The 21127-nt window shown below is 35.9% G+C and overlaps 1 protein-coding gene across 7 annotated transcripts in view; it reads right to left on the bottom strand.

Annotated features, from left to right (window-relative positions):
• The window catches only part of LOC149783441 (1-phosphatidylinositol 3-phosphate 5-kinase-like), a 166982-nt gene that overhangs the window by 27902 nt on the left and 117953 nt on the right, over positions 1–21127 (bottom strand). For 4 of the 7 annotated variants that reach the window (XM_089931676.1, XM_089931680.1, XM_089931679.1 and 1 more), the window contains 5 exons: positions 17589–17700; positions 11961–12056; positions 10772–10849; positions 8720–8796; positions 7033–7176 (listed from right to left, as the gene is read on the bottom strand). In XM_089931676.1, the coding sequence (XP_089787802.1) occupies positions 7033–7176; positions 8720–8796; positions 10772–10849; positions 11961–12056; positions 17589–17700 (507 nt within the window). The remainder of the gene's footprint in view (positions 1–7032; positions 7177–8719; positions 8797–10771; positions 10850–11960; positions 12057–17588; positions 17701–21127) is intronic. The other 3 variants (XM_089931678.1, XM_089931681.1, XM_089931682.1) reach the window with 3 other exon arrangements.

Genomic DNA, 21127 nt, shown 5'->3' with positions numbered 1-21127 from the left:
TGCATTGACAGTTGTGGGTGTTTGTAATTTCTTACAAGTATTAAGTAAAATAAACAAAACAGACCCTGATTTGCCAGTGCATTATACCACAATCATTTAGGGTCTAATTTGTTTGTATTTCTAACCCATAATCAACTATACACTTGTTTGGAAAATGTAGTAAATATTAATTATACTATTCTAAACTGTAAAGAATGTATTATCCCCTGCACGAAAGTTTTCAAAAGATTTTATATGGATTGCCAAACTGACCACCACACCAGAATAGCTTCTTTACATCTGAACATGGTCATACCTATTTTATAATGTACATAATAGCTAATAACGAGTTATGAGATGAATTTTCATTTGAGAAAACAAATAAGTGGAAAAAATAATCATCAGGGCTGTTCCAGTAAAACATATACCCCCAGGGGGAAGGCACTTTCAAATTCAACCAACCCACAACGGAAGCCATTAAAAAAAATTGTGATCCACCGTCAGATGTGTTTTAATCGAAAAACACTGCCCCCTACAGAAGCATATTTTTTTAACATAATTTCTGGCTATGGGTTAGTGGGTGGAAGAAGCGATTTTAATATTGGGTTGGGGAAAGAAGCGATTTAAATGACAGCTGGCTGGAGATAATGTACTGAATTCTTATAGATCATGTAATCTACTCCATATTTTTATTTGTATTCGTTCATTATAATCAATCTTTTGTCTTTTTGTTTGTTTGTCTGCCAGCTAAGTATGTCTCTGATACTGTGAAATCACAAATTTTCATGTTGGCTTATTATTTGTAGATGTCATTGATCAGTCCCTTAATACCTACTAATTTAACATCCATGAATACAGATTTTATAATAGATATTTCTATTCTAATACAGAAATCATGAATTTGTATCCTTACTAAACTGTACGTTTACTAAAGTGATCACTATGTCTTGCTATTGTTCTTTGCTCTCAGGCATGCTGCTTTTGATTAAAATAATAGTTAAAATCTTGTATTGCTTTAAATGTGTGGTCAGATTCTATGATTTTTTTTCCTTCAATAAATGTTTTGGTAAACTTATAATACATGATTTGTCAAAAGAAAAAAACACTGATGCCTGTGCAAATGATGTTGCATTATTTCTGTCTACTTTTACACCATATCAATTCTTGTAAGAACATCTTTTTCAGTTACTGATGTCTTATTTGTATGCCTTGTTAAAAGACTAATATAAAGTTATAAAAAAAATATAGCAAGTCAAACATTTTTATATCATAAGTTAGATTTTAAAAAATGAATGAAAGTCAAGGAATCATTTTTCCCAGAGTACTCATAAAATCAATATCATTGCAGTTAACTGTATTGTCAACAACAGCATCATCATCACTGATGGCCAAGCAGTAACATTCTGCACTTTCAATCCAGTTGTCACAGGTTCTATCTCCCACTTCTAGTCTTTCATATGAGACTTGTACCTACTGCCCGAGGGGCTTTCATGGCAGAGTGGTATAAGATGCCTGTCTTGTGATACAGATCTGAGGGGCTTCCATGGCAGTGGTACAAAATGCTTGTCATGTGATTACTTGCCTCCAATATGTAAATGAGAATGTTACCAGTTACTTATCTCCCCTGCAGGGATGCTGCCAGGATTTCAGGATTTACTCTAAGTTTTGTGTGAGTGTGATCTCCAATGAGGAAGTGATGGCAGGATGAATAGCCATTGTTAAATATCTCCCTAACATTTAAACATTTTTCTTACTGTTCCACTCTGCTAAGGCTCTACTGAAATCAAAATTCTCCAAGAGATTCATCTCTAGTTGTATAGCAATTATTACTGTGATGTCATTGGGCATGGTCACATAGTTGTGGTGGGGTCTTGACTGGGATGGCAGAAAGACCATAGGCTTACTCCATATTTGACAGCTAATTACAATGTTGTCAAAAGAAATAAAAAATTTCTAACAATTCAGTTGGACCCGGATACTTGATTCATAGTCAATGAATAGGTTCTAAAATTGATGTGTTTATTTTGGAGCTATGTTCCTCCATCACATTCAAGATCTGGATATACCAAAGGTGAAATTTGTACAGTTGCATCCTAAACTACTATCGTGGCTACTTCAAATGTTATTTAATGTGAGACTTTAATGCAAGAACTCGTAGCTTCAGTGATTTTGGGTTAAAAAAATTAATTTCTTCTCAAACAACTCAATTTGGTGCAGATTACATTGTTTTTTTAATGATACTGTGAGAATTCTTGATGTGTAAAAATTGTGCAAGAAATGAACATCAGATCAGAAAATTACTACCACTGGGAAAATATTGATAGGAATGTACAGAAATAATGATATTGTTTAAGTAGAATATGTGGTGACAATACAAGCGCTAGTTCTACAACTTTGCAAAATACATCTTGTGCAACTATTCTGTTCTTTCTAACAACACTGTAATATGGCAATAATTTCTGCCCACTTTTTACTTTAATCCCTTGCTAATTAATAGTTTTAGATTTTACAACACTAAGCACATTTTACCTTTTGACAATAACACATCATTACAAATATTAAGATTGCAATAAAATAGAAGTTACAATTTTAATAAAAGCACAGGTACCAGTAAGACTAAAGGAGATGGTAAAAAAAAGAATCAGGATGAACAGATTAAAAGTGTAGCAAAGGATCCATATATCAGAATGACATCAAGTATTTTTTCATCAATTTCATCATTAGTTAATGACACTGCTTAAAAATGTATTGTACTAGATAATAGACCTTTTCAGTTATCCAATTTGTAATACAAATACCAAATGATGGCTTGGAACCAAGTGCCAAAAGGTCTGCAGAAAATACCACCATGGTCAAAATATACATAGGAAGAACCGAACACAAACAGGACAAATTTTATCCATCTTGCTTTGAGTTTACACAGACCAGTCAGACTCTTATGTTGTATGGTGATTCTCTGATGTTCCGTATGAGCACTGATATATTGTTTCTGAATTTAATATGATCTTCCTCCTCTGTGTACGAATATTATTCTGTGCTGTGAACTCCTTTCATTGCCTGCTGTCTGAAATGCATATGCATAACTAGCTTGAACAAGTTACTGTTCTTTATGGTTGTGCAATTTTCAACATCTCACAGGTATGGCGCCATGGGTATTCTCTCTTGGATATCACTGTTCCAAAAATAAAAGTTTTTAACCAGAGGTCTCATTAGGATTTTAAAACTAAGAGTCCATGGCTCCCATTTCACCATATAAAAGTTGCAGTTCCCTCCCAGAAAACTATGCAAATTATAAGAACTATTGGTTGCCATAGTTTAATTTCTATTTTCTTTATAACACTGACATGGCTCTTGTTTGTCCATCAGAGTGAGTCTGAACTTTTTGATCCAAGGAAGGTCTTATTCAAAGCACTAAGCTAGGCATCGCACACTTTCTTACACTTGGCTACTGTCCCTTCCAAACTATGAGTTCTAGCAACTTAGCACTCTCCTGAATCTCATCACAATCTTCGTCAGTTTGCTGTTGAACCCCAAAATACTCATTCAAGTCTAAGTCTCAACATGTCATGATTCCGAGGTCACATGCACTGCTTATTCTTGTTACACTTGGAAATGAACACAACAATGAAAGCTAAAGTTGTTTATTTGATGTACTGTTATAAATTACCACATGTACATCTCTGGGTCTTTCTGCCTCTGAATTCAAACACTGTAAATATCAGCAGATTTTCCCACCCAGCTGCCAGTCAAAGCCTTTGATCTTGCCGCTTAGCAACTGCAGCATGTTCTTTTGATGTACTCTTATAATGGTGACAACTGGGGGGGGGGGGCTTTCAGCCACTAAATTCTGTCATTGTAAATATCAGCACAGCTAACTGATCAACACATTTTCCCACTATGCAGGTGACTGAAGCAGGACTGGCAAGTCTTTGAATTTTACCGCCCATCTAAATTAAAAAAACTGGCATCCAAATACGTGTGATTATAAGCGTTTCTGAGACCTCTGTCAGTTTTCACTAACACGCACTCTGCCAAAGATTCACTTCCTTGAATCTGTGCTTAGCTGCCTCTTATGCCAGATTTTTCTTTTCCATAATGCTGTATTAGGGTTTTAAGTCCAACATTCCCATAGTCTGCTTGTTCAGACATGGGTATCTTGAATAAATATAACCAGCATATTGTCCATCCAACACGTACATCGGACTCACACTCATTATCAATTTTGGGCACAAAATCACACACTGGTATTTCCAGTGACATTTTCCCAATGTCCAACAGACTGATATACATGAAATTCATTGTCATCATAGCTATCACCACTGAAAACATCATCTGAAGAAAAACCGTGTTGAGATTCAGCCATTTTGGTTTTCAGTGTGGCCCTTATTCGAAACAAGCATTTGTAAAACTTCCATGATGAAAGTAAGGCTAAAACTACCATAAAATGCTTTTTCCAAGGTCAAATGAACCAATCAAATTTAGTTTAACAGCCATTCCTGTTGAACCGAAGTATCCAGATATCTGGATGTCGCATCAAGTGCTGTGAGACAGCTGTGGCAGCATGAATTACATCGTGAAATGTACTTTTAAAGTTAAAAGTTTAATGAAAATGGCATACGGTGCAAAGCACATTTTTTATAGCCGCGACGTTGACGTAATTTGCTGAATGCATCACTGCTTTAAAAGTACGCGAATTCATACAAATTACATGCACTCGCATGCACTCGCATGTACTGGCATGATTTTCTGACCCAATGTTTTATTCACATTAGACCGCTAGGAGGGGGTTAGATGTGATTTTAAATATATATTCAGTTTTTTTTTTTTCCTGACAATCCCACCAGTGATTTCTCATTTTGTTAACACAACCCACAACATAAGTGATTTTCCTAACCAACCTTCCACTGTCAGAATCAAAATAGTTTGAAACACAACCTCCTACAGAAGTTTCTTTGAAGTGCCGTCCCTGGGGGGATATATGTTTTACTAGAACAGCCCTCAGAAGATTTTCTGTTAAACATTTACATAAGAATCACCCTCTTTTCAACCCTATGACATGCACACGAATTAATTTCAAAGTAACAAAAATACTAAAAAAATGTATTAAATTAAGAGTCTCTCAAAGGAACTGGTGCAAGTGGTTTAAAGAGTTTCCTGAAATCCATGATAAAATCATTTATTCTATTAAGTCTCGAGTGTTGGAACCACCTCTGATATTCTGGAAGAAGAATATTTTAAGATGGCCATTGTGGGCATACTGGATGTAAGGTCAGCACCATTTTCATTTGGGCCTAACTAGAGTTCATAAGAAGTCTTCTGGTGACAACCCCATGTCAATGTAACTTTCCATTTAGAAGAAACAGCAATATCAAGATTTTCAAGTTGGCTAATATGGCAGCCATATTTGATACCGGACTGGTACTGTTTTTATTTAGGACCAACTAGATGTTGTAAGAAAACCTTTTGGTGAAAATTCCATGTCATTATGTCCATTCATCCAGAAGGTGCAGTGACAAAATTTTCATGATGGCAGCCATATTGAAAGTAAGAATGGCAACATTTTCTTTTAGGACCAACAAGATGGCACTATAAGACGTGTTCTGGTGAAAACCCAAATTGATCTGTTTCATTTGGAAGGAGTAGTGGTAGTGATAACTTATTCAAGGCAGCTGCCATGGTGGCCACAGCAGATTGGCACAATTTTCATATAGGACCAACAAAACATCATTAAGAAGTTTTCCATGAAAAACAAATATTGATCAGACCATTATTCAGGCGGAGTTGTTATAAAGTGTTTTTAATAATACTGGATGCTGATACAGTACCATTTACATTTAGGACCAACTAGACCTTGGGATGAATGTGTATGAAAAGTTTCATTGCAAATCGTATAGGTAGAGTAGCAATAACATGTGCTAACATATAGAAAATAGTCGGATTTAAGCTCATTTGGTTTATAACCAGTAGAGCAATAAAAAACAGAATCCTGATGACAATATTTATAACATATCATATATTTTGTGTCACAATGCTGATGTTGTTGTTGTAGGATTTAACACCATTTTTCAGTGCAAGACAGGCTATACATGGCGACCAGTATAAATAGTGGAGGATTAACCTGGGAAAACCCCAGAAATAACCACTGACCCACGAGAAGCTACTGGCATGTTTTCTCACATACCCACACTGGCCGAACTGGTCACAATGCTGATTTTACATTTATAATTGTTCAAATTATCAACAGGGTTCATGAATCCTTTATGCATGCTCTGATGTGAGGAGTTCAACACCTAAATATATTCTGAAACAAAAACCAATAGTCAATACGCAGTAAAAGAAGAAAAGATCTCTGATTCTAGATGTGAACAAATGAGAAACATGCAGCAGCATCTGACTCAGTGAAAGTATACAACTAATTAGATCTAAAAAGTAAACAGTTAAAGCCGACTCTAAATTTTTGGTATCTTTTAACTAAGAATACAAATTTTAATTTTGAGCTACAGTCAAAACTTGTGCAGTAAGTTTCATGACTAATGGGCCTGATTCCTAAAAAATGGTACATGCAGGGCACTAGGAGACAGGTGAACCTCAGGCATGATGGTCTGATGCATGCAGGCACTATGGGACATATGAACCTGAGACACAATGCACTGAAGGTACTCACAGAAGATGGATCAAAGACTATAACGCAGGTGAATATAACACATGATGCAAAGAAGGAACCATGTTAACAGATAGGTACATATATATGTGCAGGCATTATGGGACATACAGTCCAAAGACATGATGCAGATATTATGGGATGGATGAGTCAAGTGCAAAATGCATGGAATCATTAAAAGGAGAAAGGCAAGCTCACACAACTCCAGACATTTCATGAGGAAAGGAACAGATTCTGCACACATAATACAAGCAGTCTAAAAGGGACAAACTGGCAGGATCAATAAATTCTTACTTTGTTTTTAAAAGAGATGTGAACAAAAATTAGCACTGAATAAACAAGTACACAGAGACTGTTGATCACTAAGGTATGCAATGTTTCCAATACTAAACCTGACAGGCTGTCATACTGATCCTCAGCCGTTACATTGTACTTGACGGAATCTACAGCATCAAGCCTCATGGTGTCTTTACCACCACCACCACCACTACCACCACGACAAAATAAAAGCTTACTAGCACCACTGTTCCTCTTGGCTAGATGAAAATAAAAGAACATGAATTACAGAATACCCACACAAAATGGCTACAAATCTAAGATTATATTTATCCTACACTGAAATGCAAATTTCGTCCCATAAACCTCCTAAGACTGACACGTCACATCCTATTAGTAACTGCTTAATTGAACTTCTTCGATGTCAAGCATTGCTCTTGTGTGACATAATGATGATATTCAAAATGTGCAACACACAAAATACAATCAAGCTCAATAAAATGTCATAGTTTTAATTTATTATAACAAGCAGCAATTCAGTGAGGGTTTACCTATCTCACTTGTGATATAATTCCATAAATAGCAAATCAGAGAGGGTTTACCTGTCTCACTTCTTATATAATGCCATAAAGAGCAAATCAGAGAGGGTTTACCTGTCTCACTTCTTATATAATGCCATAAATAGCAAATCAGTGAGTGTTTATCAGTCTCACTTATGAAGTAATGAAAAAAACAGCAAATCAGACAGGGTTTAGCAGTCTTACTTATAATGTAATGAAATAAACAGCAAATCAGACAGGGTTTAGCAGTCTTACTTATAATGTAATGAAATAAACAGCAAATCAGACAGGGTTTAGCAGTCTTACTTATAATGTAATCTAACATACAGCAATCATGAGGGTTTGTCTATCTCACATGTGATATAATGTAACAAACAGCCATTCCAGGAGGTTGAACCTGTCTAACGTATGATATAAAACAATAAACATCAATTTACAGGTGATGTACCATCCTCTGCTCTGGTGGCCTAGTGTTAGAGCATCTGCCTCAGATATGGAAGGTTGCAGGTTCAAACCCCAGCCGAGTCACACCAAAGACTTATAAAAATGGTACTGGCAGCGGCCTTGCTTGGCGCTCAGCATTTGATGTTTGTGTTAGGACAGGATCGCCTGGTGTCAGGATAATGTAACTGGGTGGGACATCATGCTACATGTGTGTGGCATGATTCCCCAGTGATAGACATGACTATAATCTGTCACACTGCAGACATCGTAGCGATGTGACTGAAAAATTGCCAATGCTACGTTAAAAATTCAAAACACACACATACCACCATTAAATTCAATATTATAACAGCAATTCTGGGAGGGGTTTAATGTCTCCCTTGTCACACAATGTAATAAATGACAATTCTGAGAGGGTTTACCTGTCTCCATTGTCACACAATGTAATAAACAGCAATTCTGAGTGGGAATACCTATTTTGCCCAAGTCATACAATGTAATAAACAGCAATTCAGACAGGAATTACCTGTCTCCCTTGTCACAAAATGTAATAAACAGCAAATTCAGAGAATTCAAAGAGTCTGTATGTATCCCTCATCACACAATGTGATATGCAGCAATTCAGAGTGGGTTTACCTGTCTCTCTTGTCACATAGTGTAATAAACAGCTATTCAGAGTGGGTTTACCTGTTTCACTAGGTCATGCAATGTAATAAGCAGCAATTCAGGGAGGTTTTATCTGTCTCCCTTGCCACAAGATGTAACAAACACCAACTCAGAGAATTCTGAGACGGTTTACCTGTATCACTTGTGTCCTCATCTTTGCCAACCAGTCCATCTGATGCACCTTCTCCTTTGGATTGCTTAGTACTGCTGCTGAAATAGTTAACAATCTTGCAAACTACCTTTATAGGCTGCCCGTTTGACCTTTCAGTCAAATAATGTGACCCCCCCCCCCCAAAAAAAGATATCCCCTCAAAGGGGCTCATACTCTACTGTCCAAAATATTTTTTCTTAGGAATTAAAGATATGACCATTTCTTCTTTTTAACTTGGTACTGAAATCATCTCTGATATTCTTAAGCAATAAAATTCTCAAATTAGCCATTGTACTGGCTATACTGGATGCTGTATCAATGCTATGCTCATTCAGGACAAACCAGACATCATCAGCACACTTTTGGTTCAAACCCCATTCCAATTTGACCATCTATTATGATAAAGTAATAGCAACAGGATTCACAAGTGGTCAACAATTGTGGCTATATTGGCTGTCAAATCGGCATGATTTTCATTGAGTAGCAACCAGACATCATAAGTAGTCACCATTTACAGTACTCCCTCAATATAAAGAGTATACTGCCTATGAATGAGACCTCCCTATAATGAAGTACACAATACATATGATTTTACTACCACTAACTGAAATGGGATCTTTGATCATACTTGCATTATAACAAGAACCATGCTATAATGTTGGACTTTATAGTGAGACTCCATATAATGAAGTACACAAAGAATATAAATTTTGCCATATAACAAGAACCACACTATAATGATGGGATTTGTAGTGAGAAATTTTTATAACGAAGTAGACAAAAGACATAATTTTGCTACCACTTAATGAGATAGGATCCATGACAGTAGTCACCATAAAACATCAACCATATTTTAAAGAAAGACTTTTCAATGAGAAAAACTTATAATGAAGTACACAATACATATAATTTTATTACCACTGAATGAAATGGGGTCCACGACCATAGTCACTATAAAACGAACCATCTTAGAACGAAGGGTTTTGTAGTGAGGGAGTACTGTACTTGAAATCTTAAGTACAATAAACAGCATAGATCTTGATCTTGTGGCACATAAAGTAACAGTATATCTGGGTCAATCATGGATTCACATTATACACATCTTCCTGATGCCAACCCCAACCCCATCCATCTGGACCCTAACCACAGGTCATAATCCAAAATAAATTCAATCTTTATATGTGTCCTTCTTTATTGAATTCATTTAAATAGATAGAAAAAATGAATTTTTAAAAATGTTACTGTAATTGCAATATTTGTATATCTGTTTTCTGACTCCCTCTCCCTGGGACTGCTGAGTAGGGACTCATAAATCATAGAGATGGCCATCATAGGGGCAATGGATGTATCAAGTTTGGGGAATGTCTATCTAGTGGTTTAAGAGATATGACTAAGATTATATGCATGAATGGAAGAATGGAAAGACATCAGGGATTGCAAAGTCCCCTTTTTAAGCACTGGATAAATATAGCAGAAAATTACATTCTTCTGTAACGAATCTCATATAGTTAACTTAAAGACAATTGGTATGTAATGAATTTGATATAACTTACTTAAAGATAGATGCTGTGTAATAAATCTGACATAACTAACTTAAAGACATGTTTTGTAATGAATATGACATAACTTAAAGACAGATGCTATGTAATGAATATGACATAACTTAAAGATAGATGCTGTGTAATGATTCTGACATAAAGACTGATGAATCTGACCTAACTTAAAGACTGATGCTATGTGAATCTTGACATAACTTAATGACTCATGCTGTGTGCTGAATTTGACATAATTAAGTGACAGATGCTGTGTGATAAATCTGCTGTGGAATAAATCTGACATAACTAACATAATCTGCTGTGGAATAAATCTGACATAACTAACATAATCTGCTGTGGAATAAATCTGACATAACTAACATAATCTGCTGTGGAATAAATCTGACATAACTAACATAATCTGCTTTGGAATAAATCTGACATAACTAACATAAAGACAGATGCTGTAACTCAGCTAATGAAAAAACAGATGCTGTACCTCACTGTTTGTTGTTGTGGTTCTTTCACTGAGAATGCAGACTGAACTTCCTGTAACTTGTTGTGGTAGTCACAGCAACTAAAAAAATGTAAACAATTGTGATGAAAATATATGGAGAAAGATATCTTTCCAAAAATGTATGAAGTTAGAATGTTTTACACTCAATCTGCATGTCCTAGCCTGAAGACTTCAATAATTTTAACCTGATGAAATTGCTAACTCATAAAATCCTGTCACTGAACTGCTTGTATGAAGAGACACCTTCATGAAATACTCGCAAATGACTTTTTATATTATGGTAAATGCAGCAAAAGCAATATTAAAGAATGTGACTTGTCACTCAAGTGTCTGCTATACATACTGTTTTAACTTTACAACTGTATTTCAAATAATAACTTAAAGTACAATTCATATATTTAACACTACATTAAGCATAATAAAACATTTAACAGGAGTATATGCACAAAAATACTTCAGTTCCAAACAGTTATGTAAGCATGTTCTCCCTTGTTTCTCATCAAATCAAAGGAAATTGAAGCAACTTTATGTAAAATATATGTTCTGAAGATTATGAGATGAATTACTGAAGGTACATGACAAATAAATAAGATATGCCCCCAAATAACACACATCTTGGAATACTTATCTAAAATCTACTCATAATATTTCCATATAAAAGAAATATCACCGCCAATATGAAACAACTGAAGGCCAAAGATGCAAGAAAAACAGGGACCACAACTCTGTTAAATTTGATTAGAAAATTATGAAAATCAAACTTATTTTGCTCTTCCTGTAGAAAAGCCTAATAAAACCAATGAAAAATTAAACAGGCATGCATACACTAATACACATACAGAGCTCACAAGAGATATCAAAACTTGTCTCCCTTGTTTCTGTACCATCTAAGGAAAATAAAGTAACAACAGTAAATCCTAACAAGCCAACAACCATTTTCTTTACCACAAGTATGTCACAAGATGGAATTGTCTTTGCTTACTATTGATATGTGCCATTAAGGATGAGAATCTAATAAAAAGTTTTAGGAAATAATTGCAAATGAAAACCATAACCAAAACCTTAACAAACTGAGGATGCCACCAGCAGAAAAATGACTCATGTCTTGCCTTCTCACCAACATGAGCTTTGCTTTCTCAATAATATGGGCACAACAAAATAACATACCTACCTGAGAGTATAAGCAATTATAGAACTTGGTTCATGGTCATACACAACTATTGGTATTTTGTAGCATGGTGGTAATAGGTGGTGCTCACAGTAATCACTGAAAAATAGTGAAGGAAAGCGTATTGTAGTATATCATAAAAGTTTTAATTTCAAATAAGAAAATGTTTCAGGCCATTGTTTACAGTATTTTATAAATAATATTGTTTCTCCAAACCTTGCAAAAAACTGTTCAGGGTTTACATGTCTGTGTGAACAGAATCAGGATTGACACAGAATCCAAGTTAACATCAATGACTGACTCCAACATTCATAATTGCTACCTCTAGTAGCCGAAGCAATTTTTATGAGCAGGCCAGTAATTTTTTATAAAATATTTTCTATTTATTTCAAAAGATGCTGTCTAAAAGTCAAGCATGTTTTACAATATAATTATAAACTCTGAATAGATAGGTCATGATAAGACAATTGCAGTACTGTGTTTGAAAAAATTATCACAATAAGGACTATACAAAAAAATGTCTGTATTTTGTACCCATTTGTCTAAACATTTAAATGTTAAGGAAGTTCAACACCGTTCATGTCATTCAACGTACAAATTATACTGTTCTTCATTCTCTCTCTCACTCTCTGTCTATATATATATATATATATATATATATATATATATATATATATAGATATATATGGTCAGTTTAAAAATTTCAAACTTCAAATTAAGCTTGCTTTATGAAATTTGAAAGACTGAACGATTGTATATCTATTATGAATTAACTTAAGCTCAAAATATCATCATGGAGCAAAATGTTAAAAGATTATAATATTGTTATTATTACAAACTGTCATGTTGTGTTCAACTAGGAGTCAGAGAAGCTACCATATATACTCAGGTATAAGTCAAGTCAAACTGTAATCTGCAGAGACCCTGACCTGATCTGGGTCTGTCCAGTCTGACGGGAGTATACAATATAACAAAAAACACTGACCCTGATCTGCAAGCACATTATGCTACAGCAGATCAGGATATTTGTTGTTTGCAGTTTGACTTAACCTATAAGCATGTATCTTAAGTTGCTTGCTTTCTTTATTTTATTCTTAACTTTAAAATACTGAGAAGAGAATTCATAATGACCAAAGCAATCTCATACATCTTTTTGTTACCTTTTGGTTTTACATAATGGACAGTATTTAAAGGAAAGACACCAATAAGGATCTCAAAGGGACTTACAGGTGCTCACTAAAATCAATTTTTGAATATTGTTATCACATATATGATACTATAAATACATGTATAAGAAAGATGAGTAGATACATGATTACTTTACAAATAAAATAAAATATCTAAGAATAAAAATGTTTCTTCATCATATTCTACTACGAGACTCTTCCCATCAATATAGTAAAATGTTTATGACACCATACATATCCACCTATAAGTTGACTACAAATTACACAGACATGGATCCCCATCACATAATGTGCCGGCAGATCTAGGTCTATGCAGTTTATTTGGAGTAAACAGTAGAACAAACAGTTTATCTGGAGTAAACAGTAGAACAAACAATGTTGTTGTTCTTGTTGTTGTATGGTTTAACGCCATTTTTCAGCACAAGATAGGCTATACATGGCACCCAGTATAAATGGTGGAGAAAGAACCCTGGAAAAAGCCTGGGAAGAACCACCGACCCTTGAGAAGCTACTGGCAGGCTTTCTCACCTACCCACGTTAGTCAAGCCTGAGACTTAAACTCACGCAGACAAAGGTGAGATGGCAGTGATCCATAATGGTGAGCACTTCAGACCACTCGGGGTCCCCAGTCTATGTTGTATCACAGACTGACTAAATGTATAAGTGAGTAAAGAAAGTAAGCATCTTAAGGTCAGGATAAAGTCAAGGTATACTGAAATTTTTTATTAAGTTAATATTTGTATCTTTACCACTAATTTTAGAGACAGAATAAGATGCATTATGGTCAATGTCCAGGTAATAATTATTATTTGTATTTCAGCTTTAAATAAGATGTCAGGGCAAATAATGATCAAAGCTTAAAGGAGACTAGAAATCAAAATTTTCCTTTTACGTATGCAATTCTCTACAGATTTTAATTCGACTGCAATGTTTATAAATTAAATATCGTAAGCGGGTAGTGATTATATTGCGTGGAAGATACCACGATTCCGTAAATTGCCGAGTTTTTCCGAGTTTTGATGAGATGACAGATCACGTGGTACCGTGACACTATACTAGCCAGTCCTCGAATACAAACATAAACATTGGCGAGCGAGGCAGACAGGAGACCACATTTGGGTTGCACATTCAAAAGTTGAATCTGCAGTCTGATATAATAGTTTATGTACTGTACTGGTAAGTGCTAAAAGAAATTTGTTAGGCACAGGCCCGGGCTGGTGACTTAAATAAACTAAAGTCCTGAATGAAATTCCACAAGCCCGGACAGTTCATACCTGTCAACTCTCAAGCCGGGAGAAAAACCTTCCGATTTGGGGGTATTTCCTCATTTACATCCCGATCTCGTAATATCTCTCAATTTTGCGCAGCGAAGTCCCGATTATTACATTATGTCTGTCAATTTTCATTTGTCAGAAGAAAAAACCCAACCCCAAACCATTTTTAAATATAACGTATGCAATCCACAGTCTAAACTGCCACACTGCTGACATCGTAGCGATATGACTGAAAAATTGTTAAAGCTACGTTAAAAATTCAAATCACACGCACACACGTCTAAACCCGGCACTGGACGAAATAATTAATATCATACAAGTTTTTTTTCTTCTTTTTTTCTTCTTCAGTAAATAGAACGTGAAGATTAAACATTATTCAAGTAAATTTCAGATTTTTTAAACAACTACAACAGTACTATATTAAAAAAATAATTAAAAGAATAAAATTGTCACCAATTAGCTTAAATGAATGATCACGTTGAAATTTTCTCTGCAAACAAAATCGCATCTCCATTTCCGACAAAGAAACTCGGCCAGTTAACACCTGACATTCCTCTACCGTATATGAAAAGTTTAATTACCATGATTAAATTACAAGGAATAAAACAAAATATACCATGCAGTATATGTGGCCCTAAAGAACTAATTCTGATTAAATATTTTATTCAGCAAACAGTGTTACATGCATTAAGACTGAAACCTAAGGAAAAAAGGTGGGGCATAAAACTGAGAAAAACAGTTGCCACATGTACGGTAACTTGTGACTGCAAATTTGAACTGTTAAAATGAAGTCCATGGCATCGTAAGTAACAACAAAATAGGCATCGTTTATTTGGTATTGCTGATTGCTGATGCTTACACATACACACACTGTCGAACATGGTTTCTTTGAAGTATGTCCGATCACAAGATCAATGCAAGGATAAGGAGTATGTTCATTAGTCACACCGGCTGTATTGTTTGCGTACTTAAATCAAAACTTTAGCTATTTTGCAATTTAGCCAGAACTGACCAGAATATGCAAAAGGGGTTTGTCATGGGGGAATAATAAGGCGTATCACAGCGAGAAAAGGCACGTCAAATGGGCGGTCGCACATTGGGGCAGGGGGGGGTCAATAGCTCCCCACCCCCCGTTCTATTGTCAGACAGTTAATGTGAAACTTTAACCTTTTTTTTTTAATCGCTGCTTTTTAAACTGCCCAAGGAATAGTTTTATATCAGTTCCAATTAATACAGATTACCGTTTATGCAAACTACATGTATACAATGCATTTTTTTTAAAATTATTTTTTATAAGATTACTGAAAATTGTGTTTTCTCGAAACACGACAGGTTTAGAATCTTATTTTTAGCAAAGCTTCCATTTGATTAAAATCAAATCTAAATTTCACCTAGGACAGTGGTGATTTGATTTAGATTGTGCCGTGTTAAGGCATGTATGTCAACATCTTGAAAATACATTTACTCATTTCACCAGCGCGATCAAAGTTTCCTCAGGCAAACAATTTTTGTTTCGACAAGCCTGACGGGCACCTCACTTTGAATACAGGATGGGCCGGAACTAAAACCAGAAGGGGCCCAGGGTGTCGGGCTATCAGATTTGTTTTTAGCACTGCTGTTTTAGATAAAAGATATGTGGATTGATTGTTGCATTTTGTGGTCACTTACTTGTCCTTCTACCTATTTTCGTAACTCACACGTTTAACTCTTTTCCCAGGATTTAAAGTGTCCAAAGGTATGTCTGGAACAGCGCCAACTTTTAGTCTAGGCCTAGCATTTACGTATCTTTGAGCTGCTTTTTTTTCATGATCCCTCTTGTAACATTCCTTTGAGAAATGTAACGAGCACATAGTGCTGTATGGTGTTGCTTTGAAATCGACTCGTTTGTAATAATGCACCTATTCTTTCATGATGCCTTTATCTTTCGGAAAAGAAAAAAAAAATATGTCCACAGGCTTTTCTTAATGTTCCATTACACCCGTAAGCAACGCAAAATGGTATTGTCTTTTACTCTGGCAAGTCCCACTTGGGCTGCTTGAGTCGCTACTATGACGTCACATCCCGAAAGTAACCGAATAGGCGCGGAAATTTTGCAAACGAGGTCACGGAAATTCAGCTCCTAGAAGATAGGCCAATATTTAAATATTGGCATTACGGTCGCAGATGATACTTCAGAATAAGGTTTTCTGCTATAGTACTTTTATTATTATTCTATATTTCCATTGGTTTCTGGTCTCCTTTAAATGGCAAGGTGGCCGCATGTCAAGCAGGACATCACAACTTGAATTCCACAGTGAAAAGGCATTTTTATTCTGATTTTCAATTGTTCACTTTAACTTTAAACTTAATGACAGTTTAATTATACAATAAAACTTGAATTTTTTAAAACTAGTTAATCAGACTTGTACATTGGGGATATTTATTGTTGATTCCTCCAGTTTGCATCATTTTTAAAGATTAAATCTTAACATGGAACTTCAGGCATAAATATAATGAAAAGCACTTTTATTATATATAATGTTAAATTTAGTCAATTTCTGGATATGCCATATGAATGAGTATGAAAGTTTTCTTTTTATTGTTTCGCCAGATGGAGTTACTATGGTAACTGGCAAATAAAGATTTTGTCATAAATGAAATAATACCAAATAAGAAATCTAATATGCATCATATAATCTAAAAAAACAAAGGGGGCGGGGCATAAATTGGCCCCTTTGTAATAGTCCTTATCAAGAAAAACCAAATTTTAAGTAATTAATTAATCACAGTTGGGACAAAAAAGGGAGACATTTGGTGGTTGCCTCATTTCCATTCAGTCAAGTTTGATCATTCTGGGTAGGTTATAACACAATGAAACAATTGCTTTTCACTTCTGCAATTCTGAGTTTGAACCCTTATCTCAACATGTAATGGTATATATTGTGGGTAATTTATCAAACATTCTTCATTTCCACCCCATTAAAGATAACCCCTTGCTTGTATGATTAACATGAAATATATCAAATGTAAAATGTAATGTCAAACTTAACAGAAAATCATAAAGTTGATACCATGGCAACACAAAACTGCATGTATGGTCAAAGAGACAGAGATGTGAAGATAATACTGCTCCTTTTAAGCAACTTCACAAGGAGCAAAAAAAAAAAGAAAAAGATAATTGGAGTATTTACAATGGAAACTGTAGCTGTAATGCACCAGAACTTCCGACCCACAGTGTGTTCAAGGTCTTTTTCAGGGCAGCCATTTTATCCATGGCTGTCTCTTGGTGATCATCAATGACTTCTGAAGAAAAAAAATCATTAAAAATGATGTTAAAACAAATTTCTTTTCGCAAAACACCTATCTTATCATAACAAAATTTATTTCTGACCAATATTTACTCAATGATAATACATTAAAGAGTAGATCCACTACCTCAAAATTCTTGTTTTCAGCCAAAAAAAAGTGCTACAAGGAGAAGTCAGACAATAGTGATCTCACCTTGGACAGAGGGCTTTGCACCAAATACCACATACTCCAGTTGCTACTGGAGAGGGGAGGCTGGGAGTGTGTGCCTACATTATGATGGGGTAAGTAATTTCTTCTTCAAATACATCCATTAGGAAAATAGGAAAGAGGTGTAGGAAGTTACACCTCTTGTTCCAGAGAAGTCTAAATATCTGGTTCCTTGATGAAAGTAAGCAGGTTCAAATCTTGCAAGAGATACATGCTAGTGTGAATATACAGATATGCTTCAACATGGCATGTAGTGAAAAAATTTCCTCCATAAGTCAAGCGGTCATGCCAAAAAAAAAGGCTGAATGATCTAGGAAGAGGACTTGTTCTGCTGCTGGTCTCTCCCGGTCAAACTGAGCCTTTTGGATTAAAGGTTTCAGAGGTAAAAGCTAGAGAAACTTGTATCTACCCTAGATCCCATGAATTGGACGATAGGAGTAAGGAAATGCTAAGTAAACAGTAACTGCATAAACGTCAAGAAATAACAAGTTCATTTGGTCTTAGGCTAGTATCTTATATATGCAGCAAAATACCCATCATTTACAAGATGAGAGATTTTGGGCTGAGATCCTTTCTTCTTTTCAGTGATAGAAAATAAACAAGACCTCCCTCTATTTTATCAGCTATGTTTGCTTCAGGTACCACTTCAAAGCCCTTATGGGATCTTTCAGATGCCATTAAAGCAAAGAGTCCAGTCATGAAAGAGGCTTCAAAATAAAAATAAATAATTCCTGATGAGCTGGAGTCTGCTCTAAGCAATGAGCCATTATAAATGAAATCCAACCATCGTGATTGAGCTGCAGAAAGTTTGAACTGACTAACAAGGTGTGTATCTCACTGATTTTGCCTGCTGTAGCCAGAACAACTAGGAAGCAGGTGATTTATGAAAGGTGAATCAAGGATATTCAAGACTAAGGTTCAAAAAGGTGCTTCATTCAGCCATATCAGACCCCACAGTAAATTCCATTTGAGACACAGGGCAGAAGCCCTCAGTCCATGCATATCAAAGTTTGGCAGAAGGTCAAGATGTCTTTGTTTTAGCCTTCGGTGATTGTAGATCTTAATCTTTAATAGTCATGGAGACTAAATGTCTTTCTTCAAAGAGAGATGTGTGGTACCATTGTTTTTATCAGACTTATGTTTTTCTGTCAAAACCACTGTAAGGTCTAAATTCCCTTTGAATGCTTTCAAAGTGGTTGGCCTTCTTTCTTGAGTGATTCTGTCCACAAAGTGTTCTGAGAACTGTTTTCCCTTAAGGGTTTGATTGCAATATATGGGTTGCTATATGGTGCCATTTAAAAATAAAACTGCAAAATTTGAGAATGGCATGAAACTTTAGGAAGATAAATTAAAGTAAACAAAACATACAATGTAAAGGCAAAGCCTTAAAACATTTGGCCAAATGTGTTATAAAAACCATATTCCTCAAAAAAAAAAGATCTTGGTTTTGACATCATCATAGTCTCTTCACCAAGTTTACGTCAAAATACTTCTATATCAGAGGGTGGAAGTCGACAACTCCACAAGAATGTGTTCCACTTCAAGTGGACTCTAGCTGGGTATGCACTATGGTTCACTTCAACTGGACTCAGCTGGGTATGCACTCTGGTTCACTTCAAGTGGACTCTAGCTGGGTATGCACTCTGGTTCACTTCAAGTGGACTCTAGCTGGGTATGCACTCTGGTTCACTTCAAGTGGACTCTAGCTGGGTATGCACTCTGGTTCACTTCAAGTGGACTCTAGCTGGGTATGCACTCTAGTTCACTTCAAGTTCAGATGAAAACATCTGCATCAATAGTTACTTCCATGAGTAAAGAAAGACCAACATTTTTCATAGGAATCTCTACTTTAGAGTTTAATAGAACATGTATGCCAAGAATGATAACAGGGTTATCAACAAATGAAGATAAGCTGAAATAGAGACATGGATACCAAACTGAAAATGGATCAAATTGTAAAAGAAATTTAAAACCAGTTGCTATGTGTTGAGAAAATCTTCAGGTCAATACAAAACAATGTGGGTTTTGACAAACACAGGCCAACAATGTCTCTGTCAATGACTGGTACCCCAGTCTCAAAAACATTGATATGTGTCTTTATAGAAAGCTTTGTAATAATTTTATGGAGATGGCATGATGGAGTTGGGACTGGTGCTACCTGGTCTCAGTCTGTAGTACTTTTGAGAGGCTGGTACTTGATAAAGGCCATGTATTCTTCAATGCTGGTGTCAGGAATACAAAAAAGTTAAATTACAGCTATATACAATCTTAGAGACTCTCGGCAAAAGAAGAGGCTGTGTTGGAGCTGGTGTTGTCCATATTTAACCAAAAACTGATACCAAGGCCTGATACTAGCTATCCTGAGACAGATCACTGTGACTAGGACCATGATGTATTGGTATGTCCATCATTAGTCCAGATACCATGGTCTGATACTAGCTATCCTGAGACAGATCACTGTAACCAGGACCATGATGTATTGGTATGTCCGTCATTAGTCCAGATACCAAGGTCTGATACTAGCTATCCTGAGACAGATCACTGTGACTAGGACCATGATGTATTGGTATGTCCATCATTAGTCCAGATACCATGGTCTGATACTAGCTATCCTGAGACAGATCACTGTGACCAGGACCATGATGTATTGGTATGTCCATCATTAGTCCAGATTCCAAGGTCTGATACTAGCTATCCTGAGACAGATCACTGCAACCAGGACCATGATGTATTGGTATGTCCGTCATTAGTCCAGATACCATGGTCTGATACTAGCTATCCTGAGACAGATCACTGCAACCAGGACCATGATGTATTGGTATGTCCGTCATTAGTCCAGATTCCAAGGTCTGATACTAGCTATCCTGAGACAGATCACTGTAACCAGGACCATGATGTATTGGTATGTCCGTCATTAGTCCAGATACCATGGTCCAATACTAGCTATCCTGAGACAGATCACTGCGACTAGGACCATGATGTATTGGTATGTCCGTCATTAGTCCAGATTCCAAGGTCTGATACTAGCTATCCTGAGACAGATCACTGCAACCAGGACCATGATGTATTGGTATGTCCGTCATTAGTCCAGATACCATGGTCTGATACTAGCTATCCTGAGACAGATCACTGCGACCAGGACCATGATGTATTTTTATGCCCATCATTAGTCCAGGTGGGCCACTGAACTGAGATGGAACAGATGCAAGAGGTA

The sequence above is a fragment of the Sinohyriopsis cumingii genome, chromosome 14, assembly GCF_028554795.1.
Source record: "Sinohyriopsis cumingii isolate HCF-2022 chromosome 14, ASM2855479v2, whole genome shotgun sequence".
In the NCBI taxonomy this organism is placed as follows: Eukaryota; Metazoa; Mollusca; class Bivalvia; order Unionida; family Unionidae; genus Sinohyriopsis; species Sinohyriopsis cumingii.
Note: the sequence above shows the minus strand (reverse complement) of the source record. Positions and strands in the feature narration are given on the sequence as shown.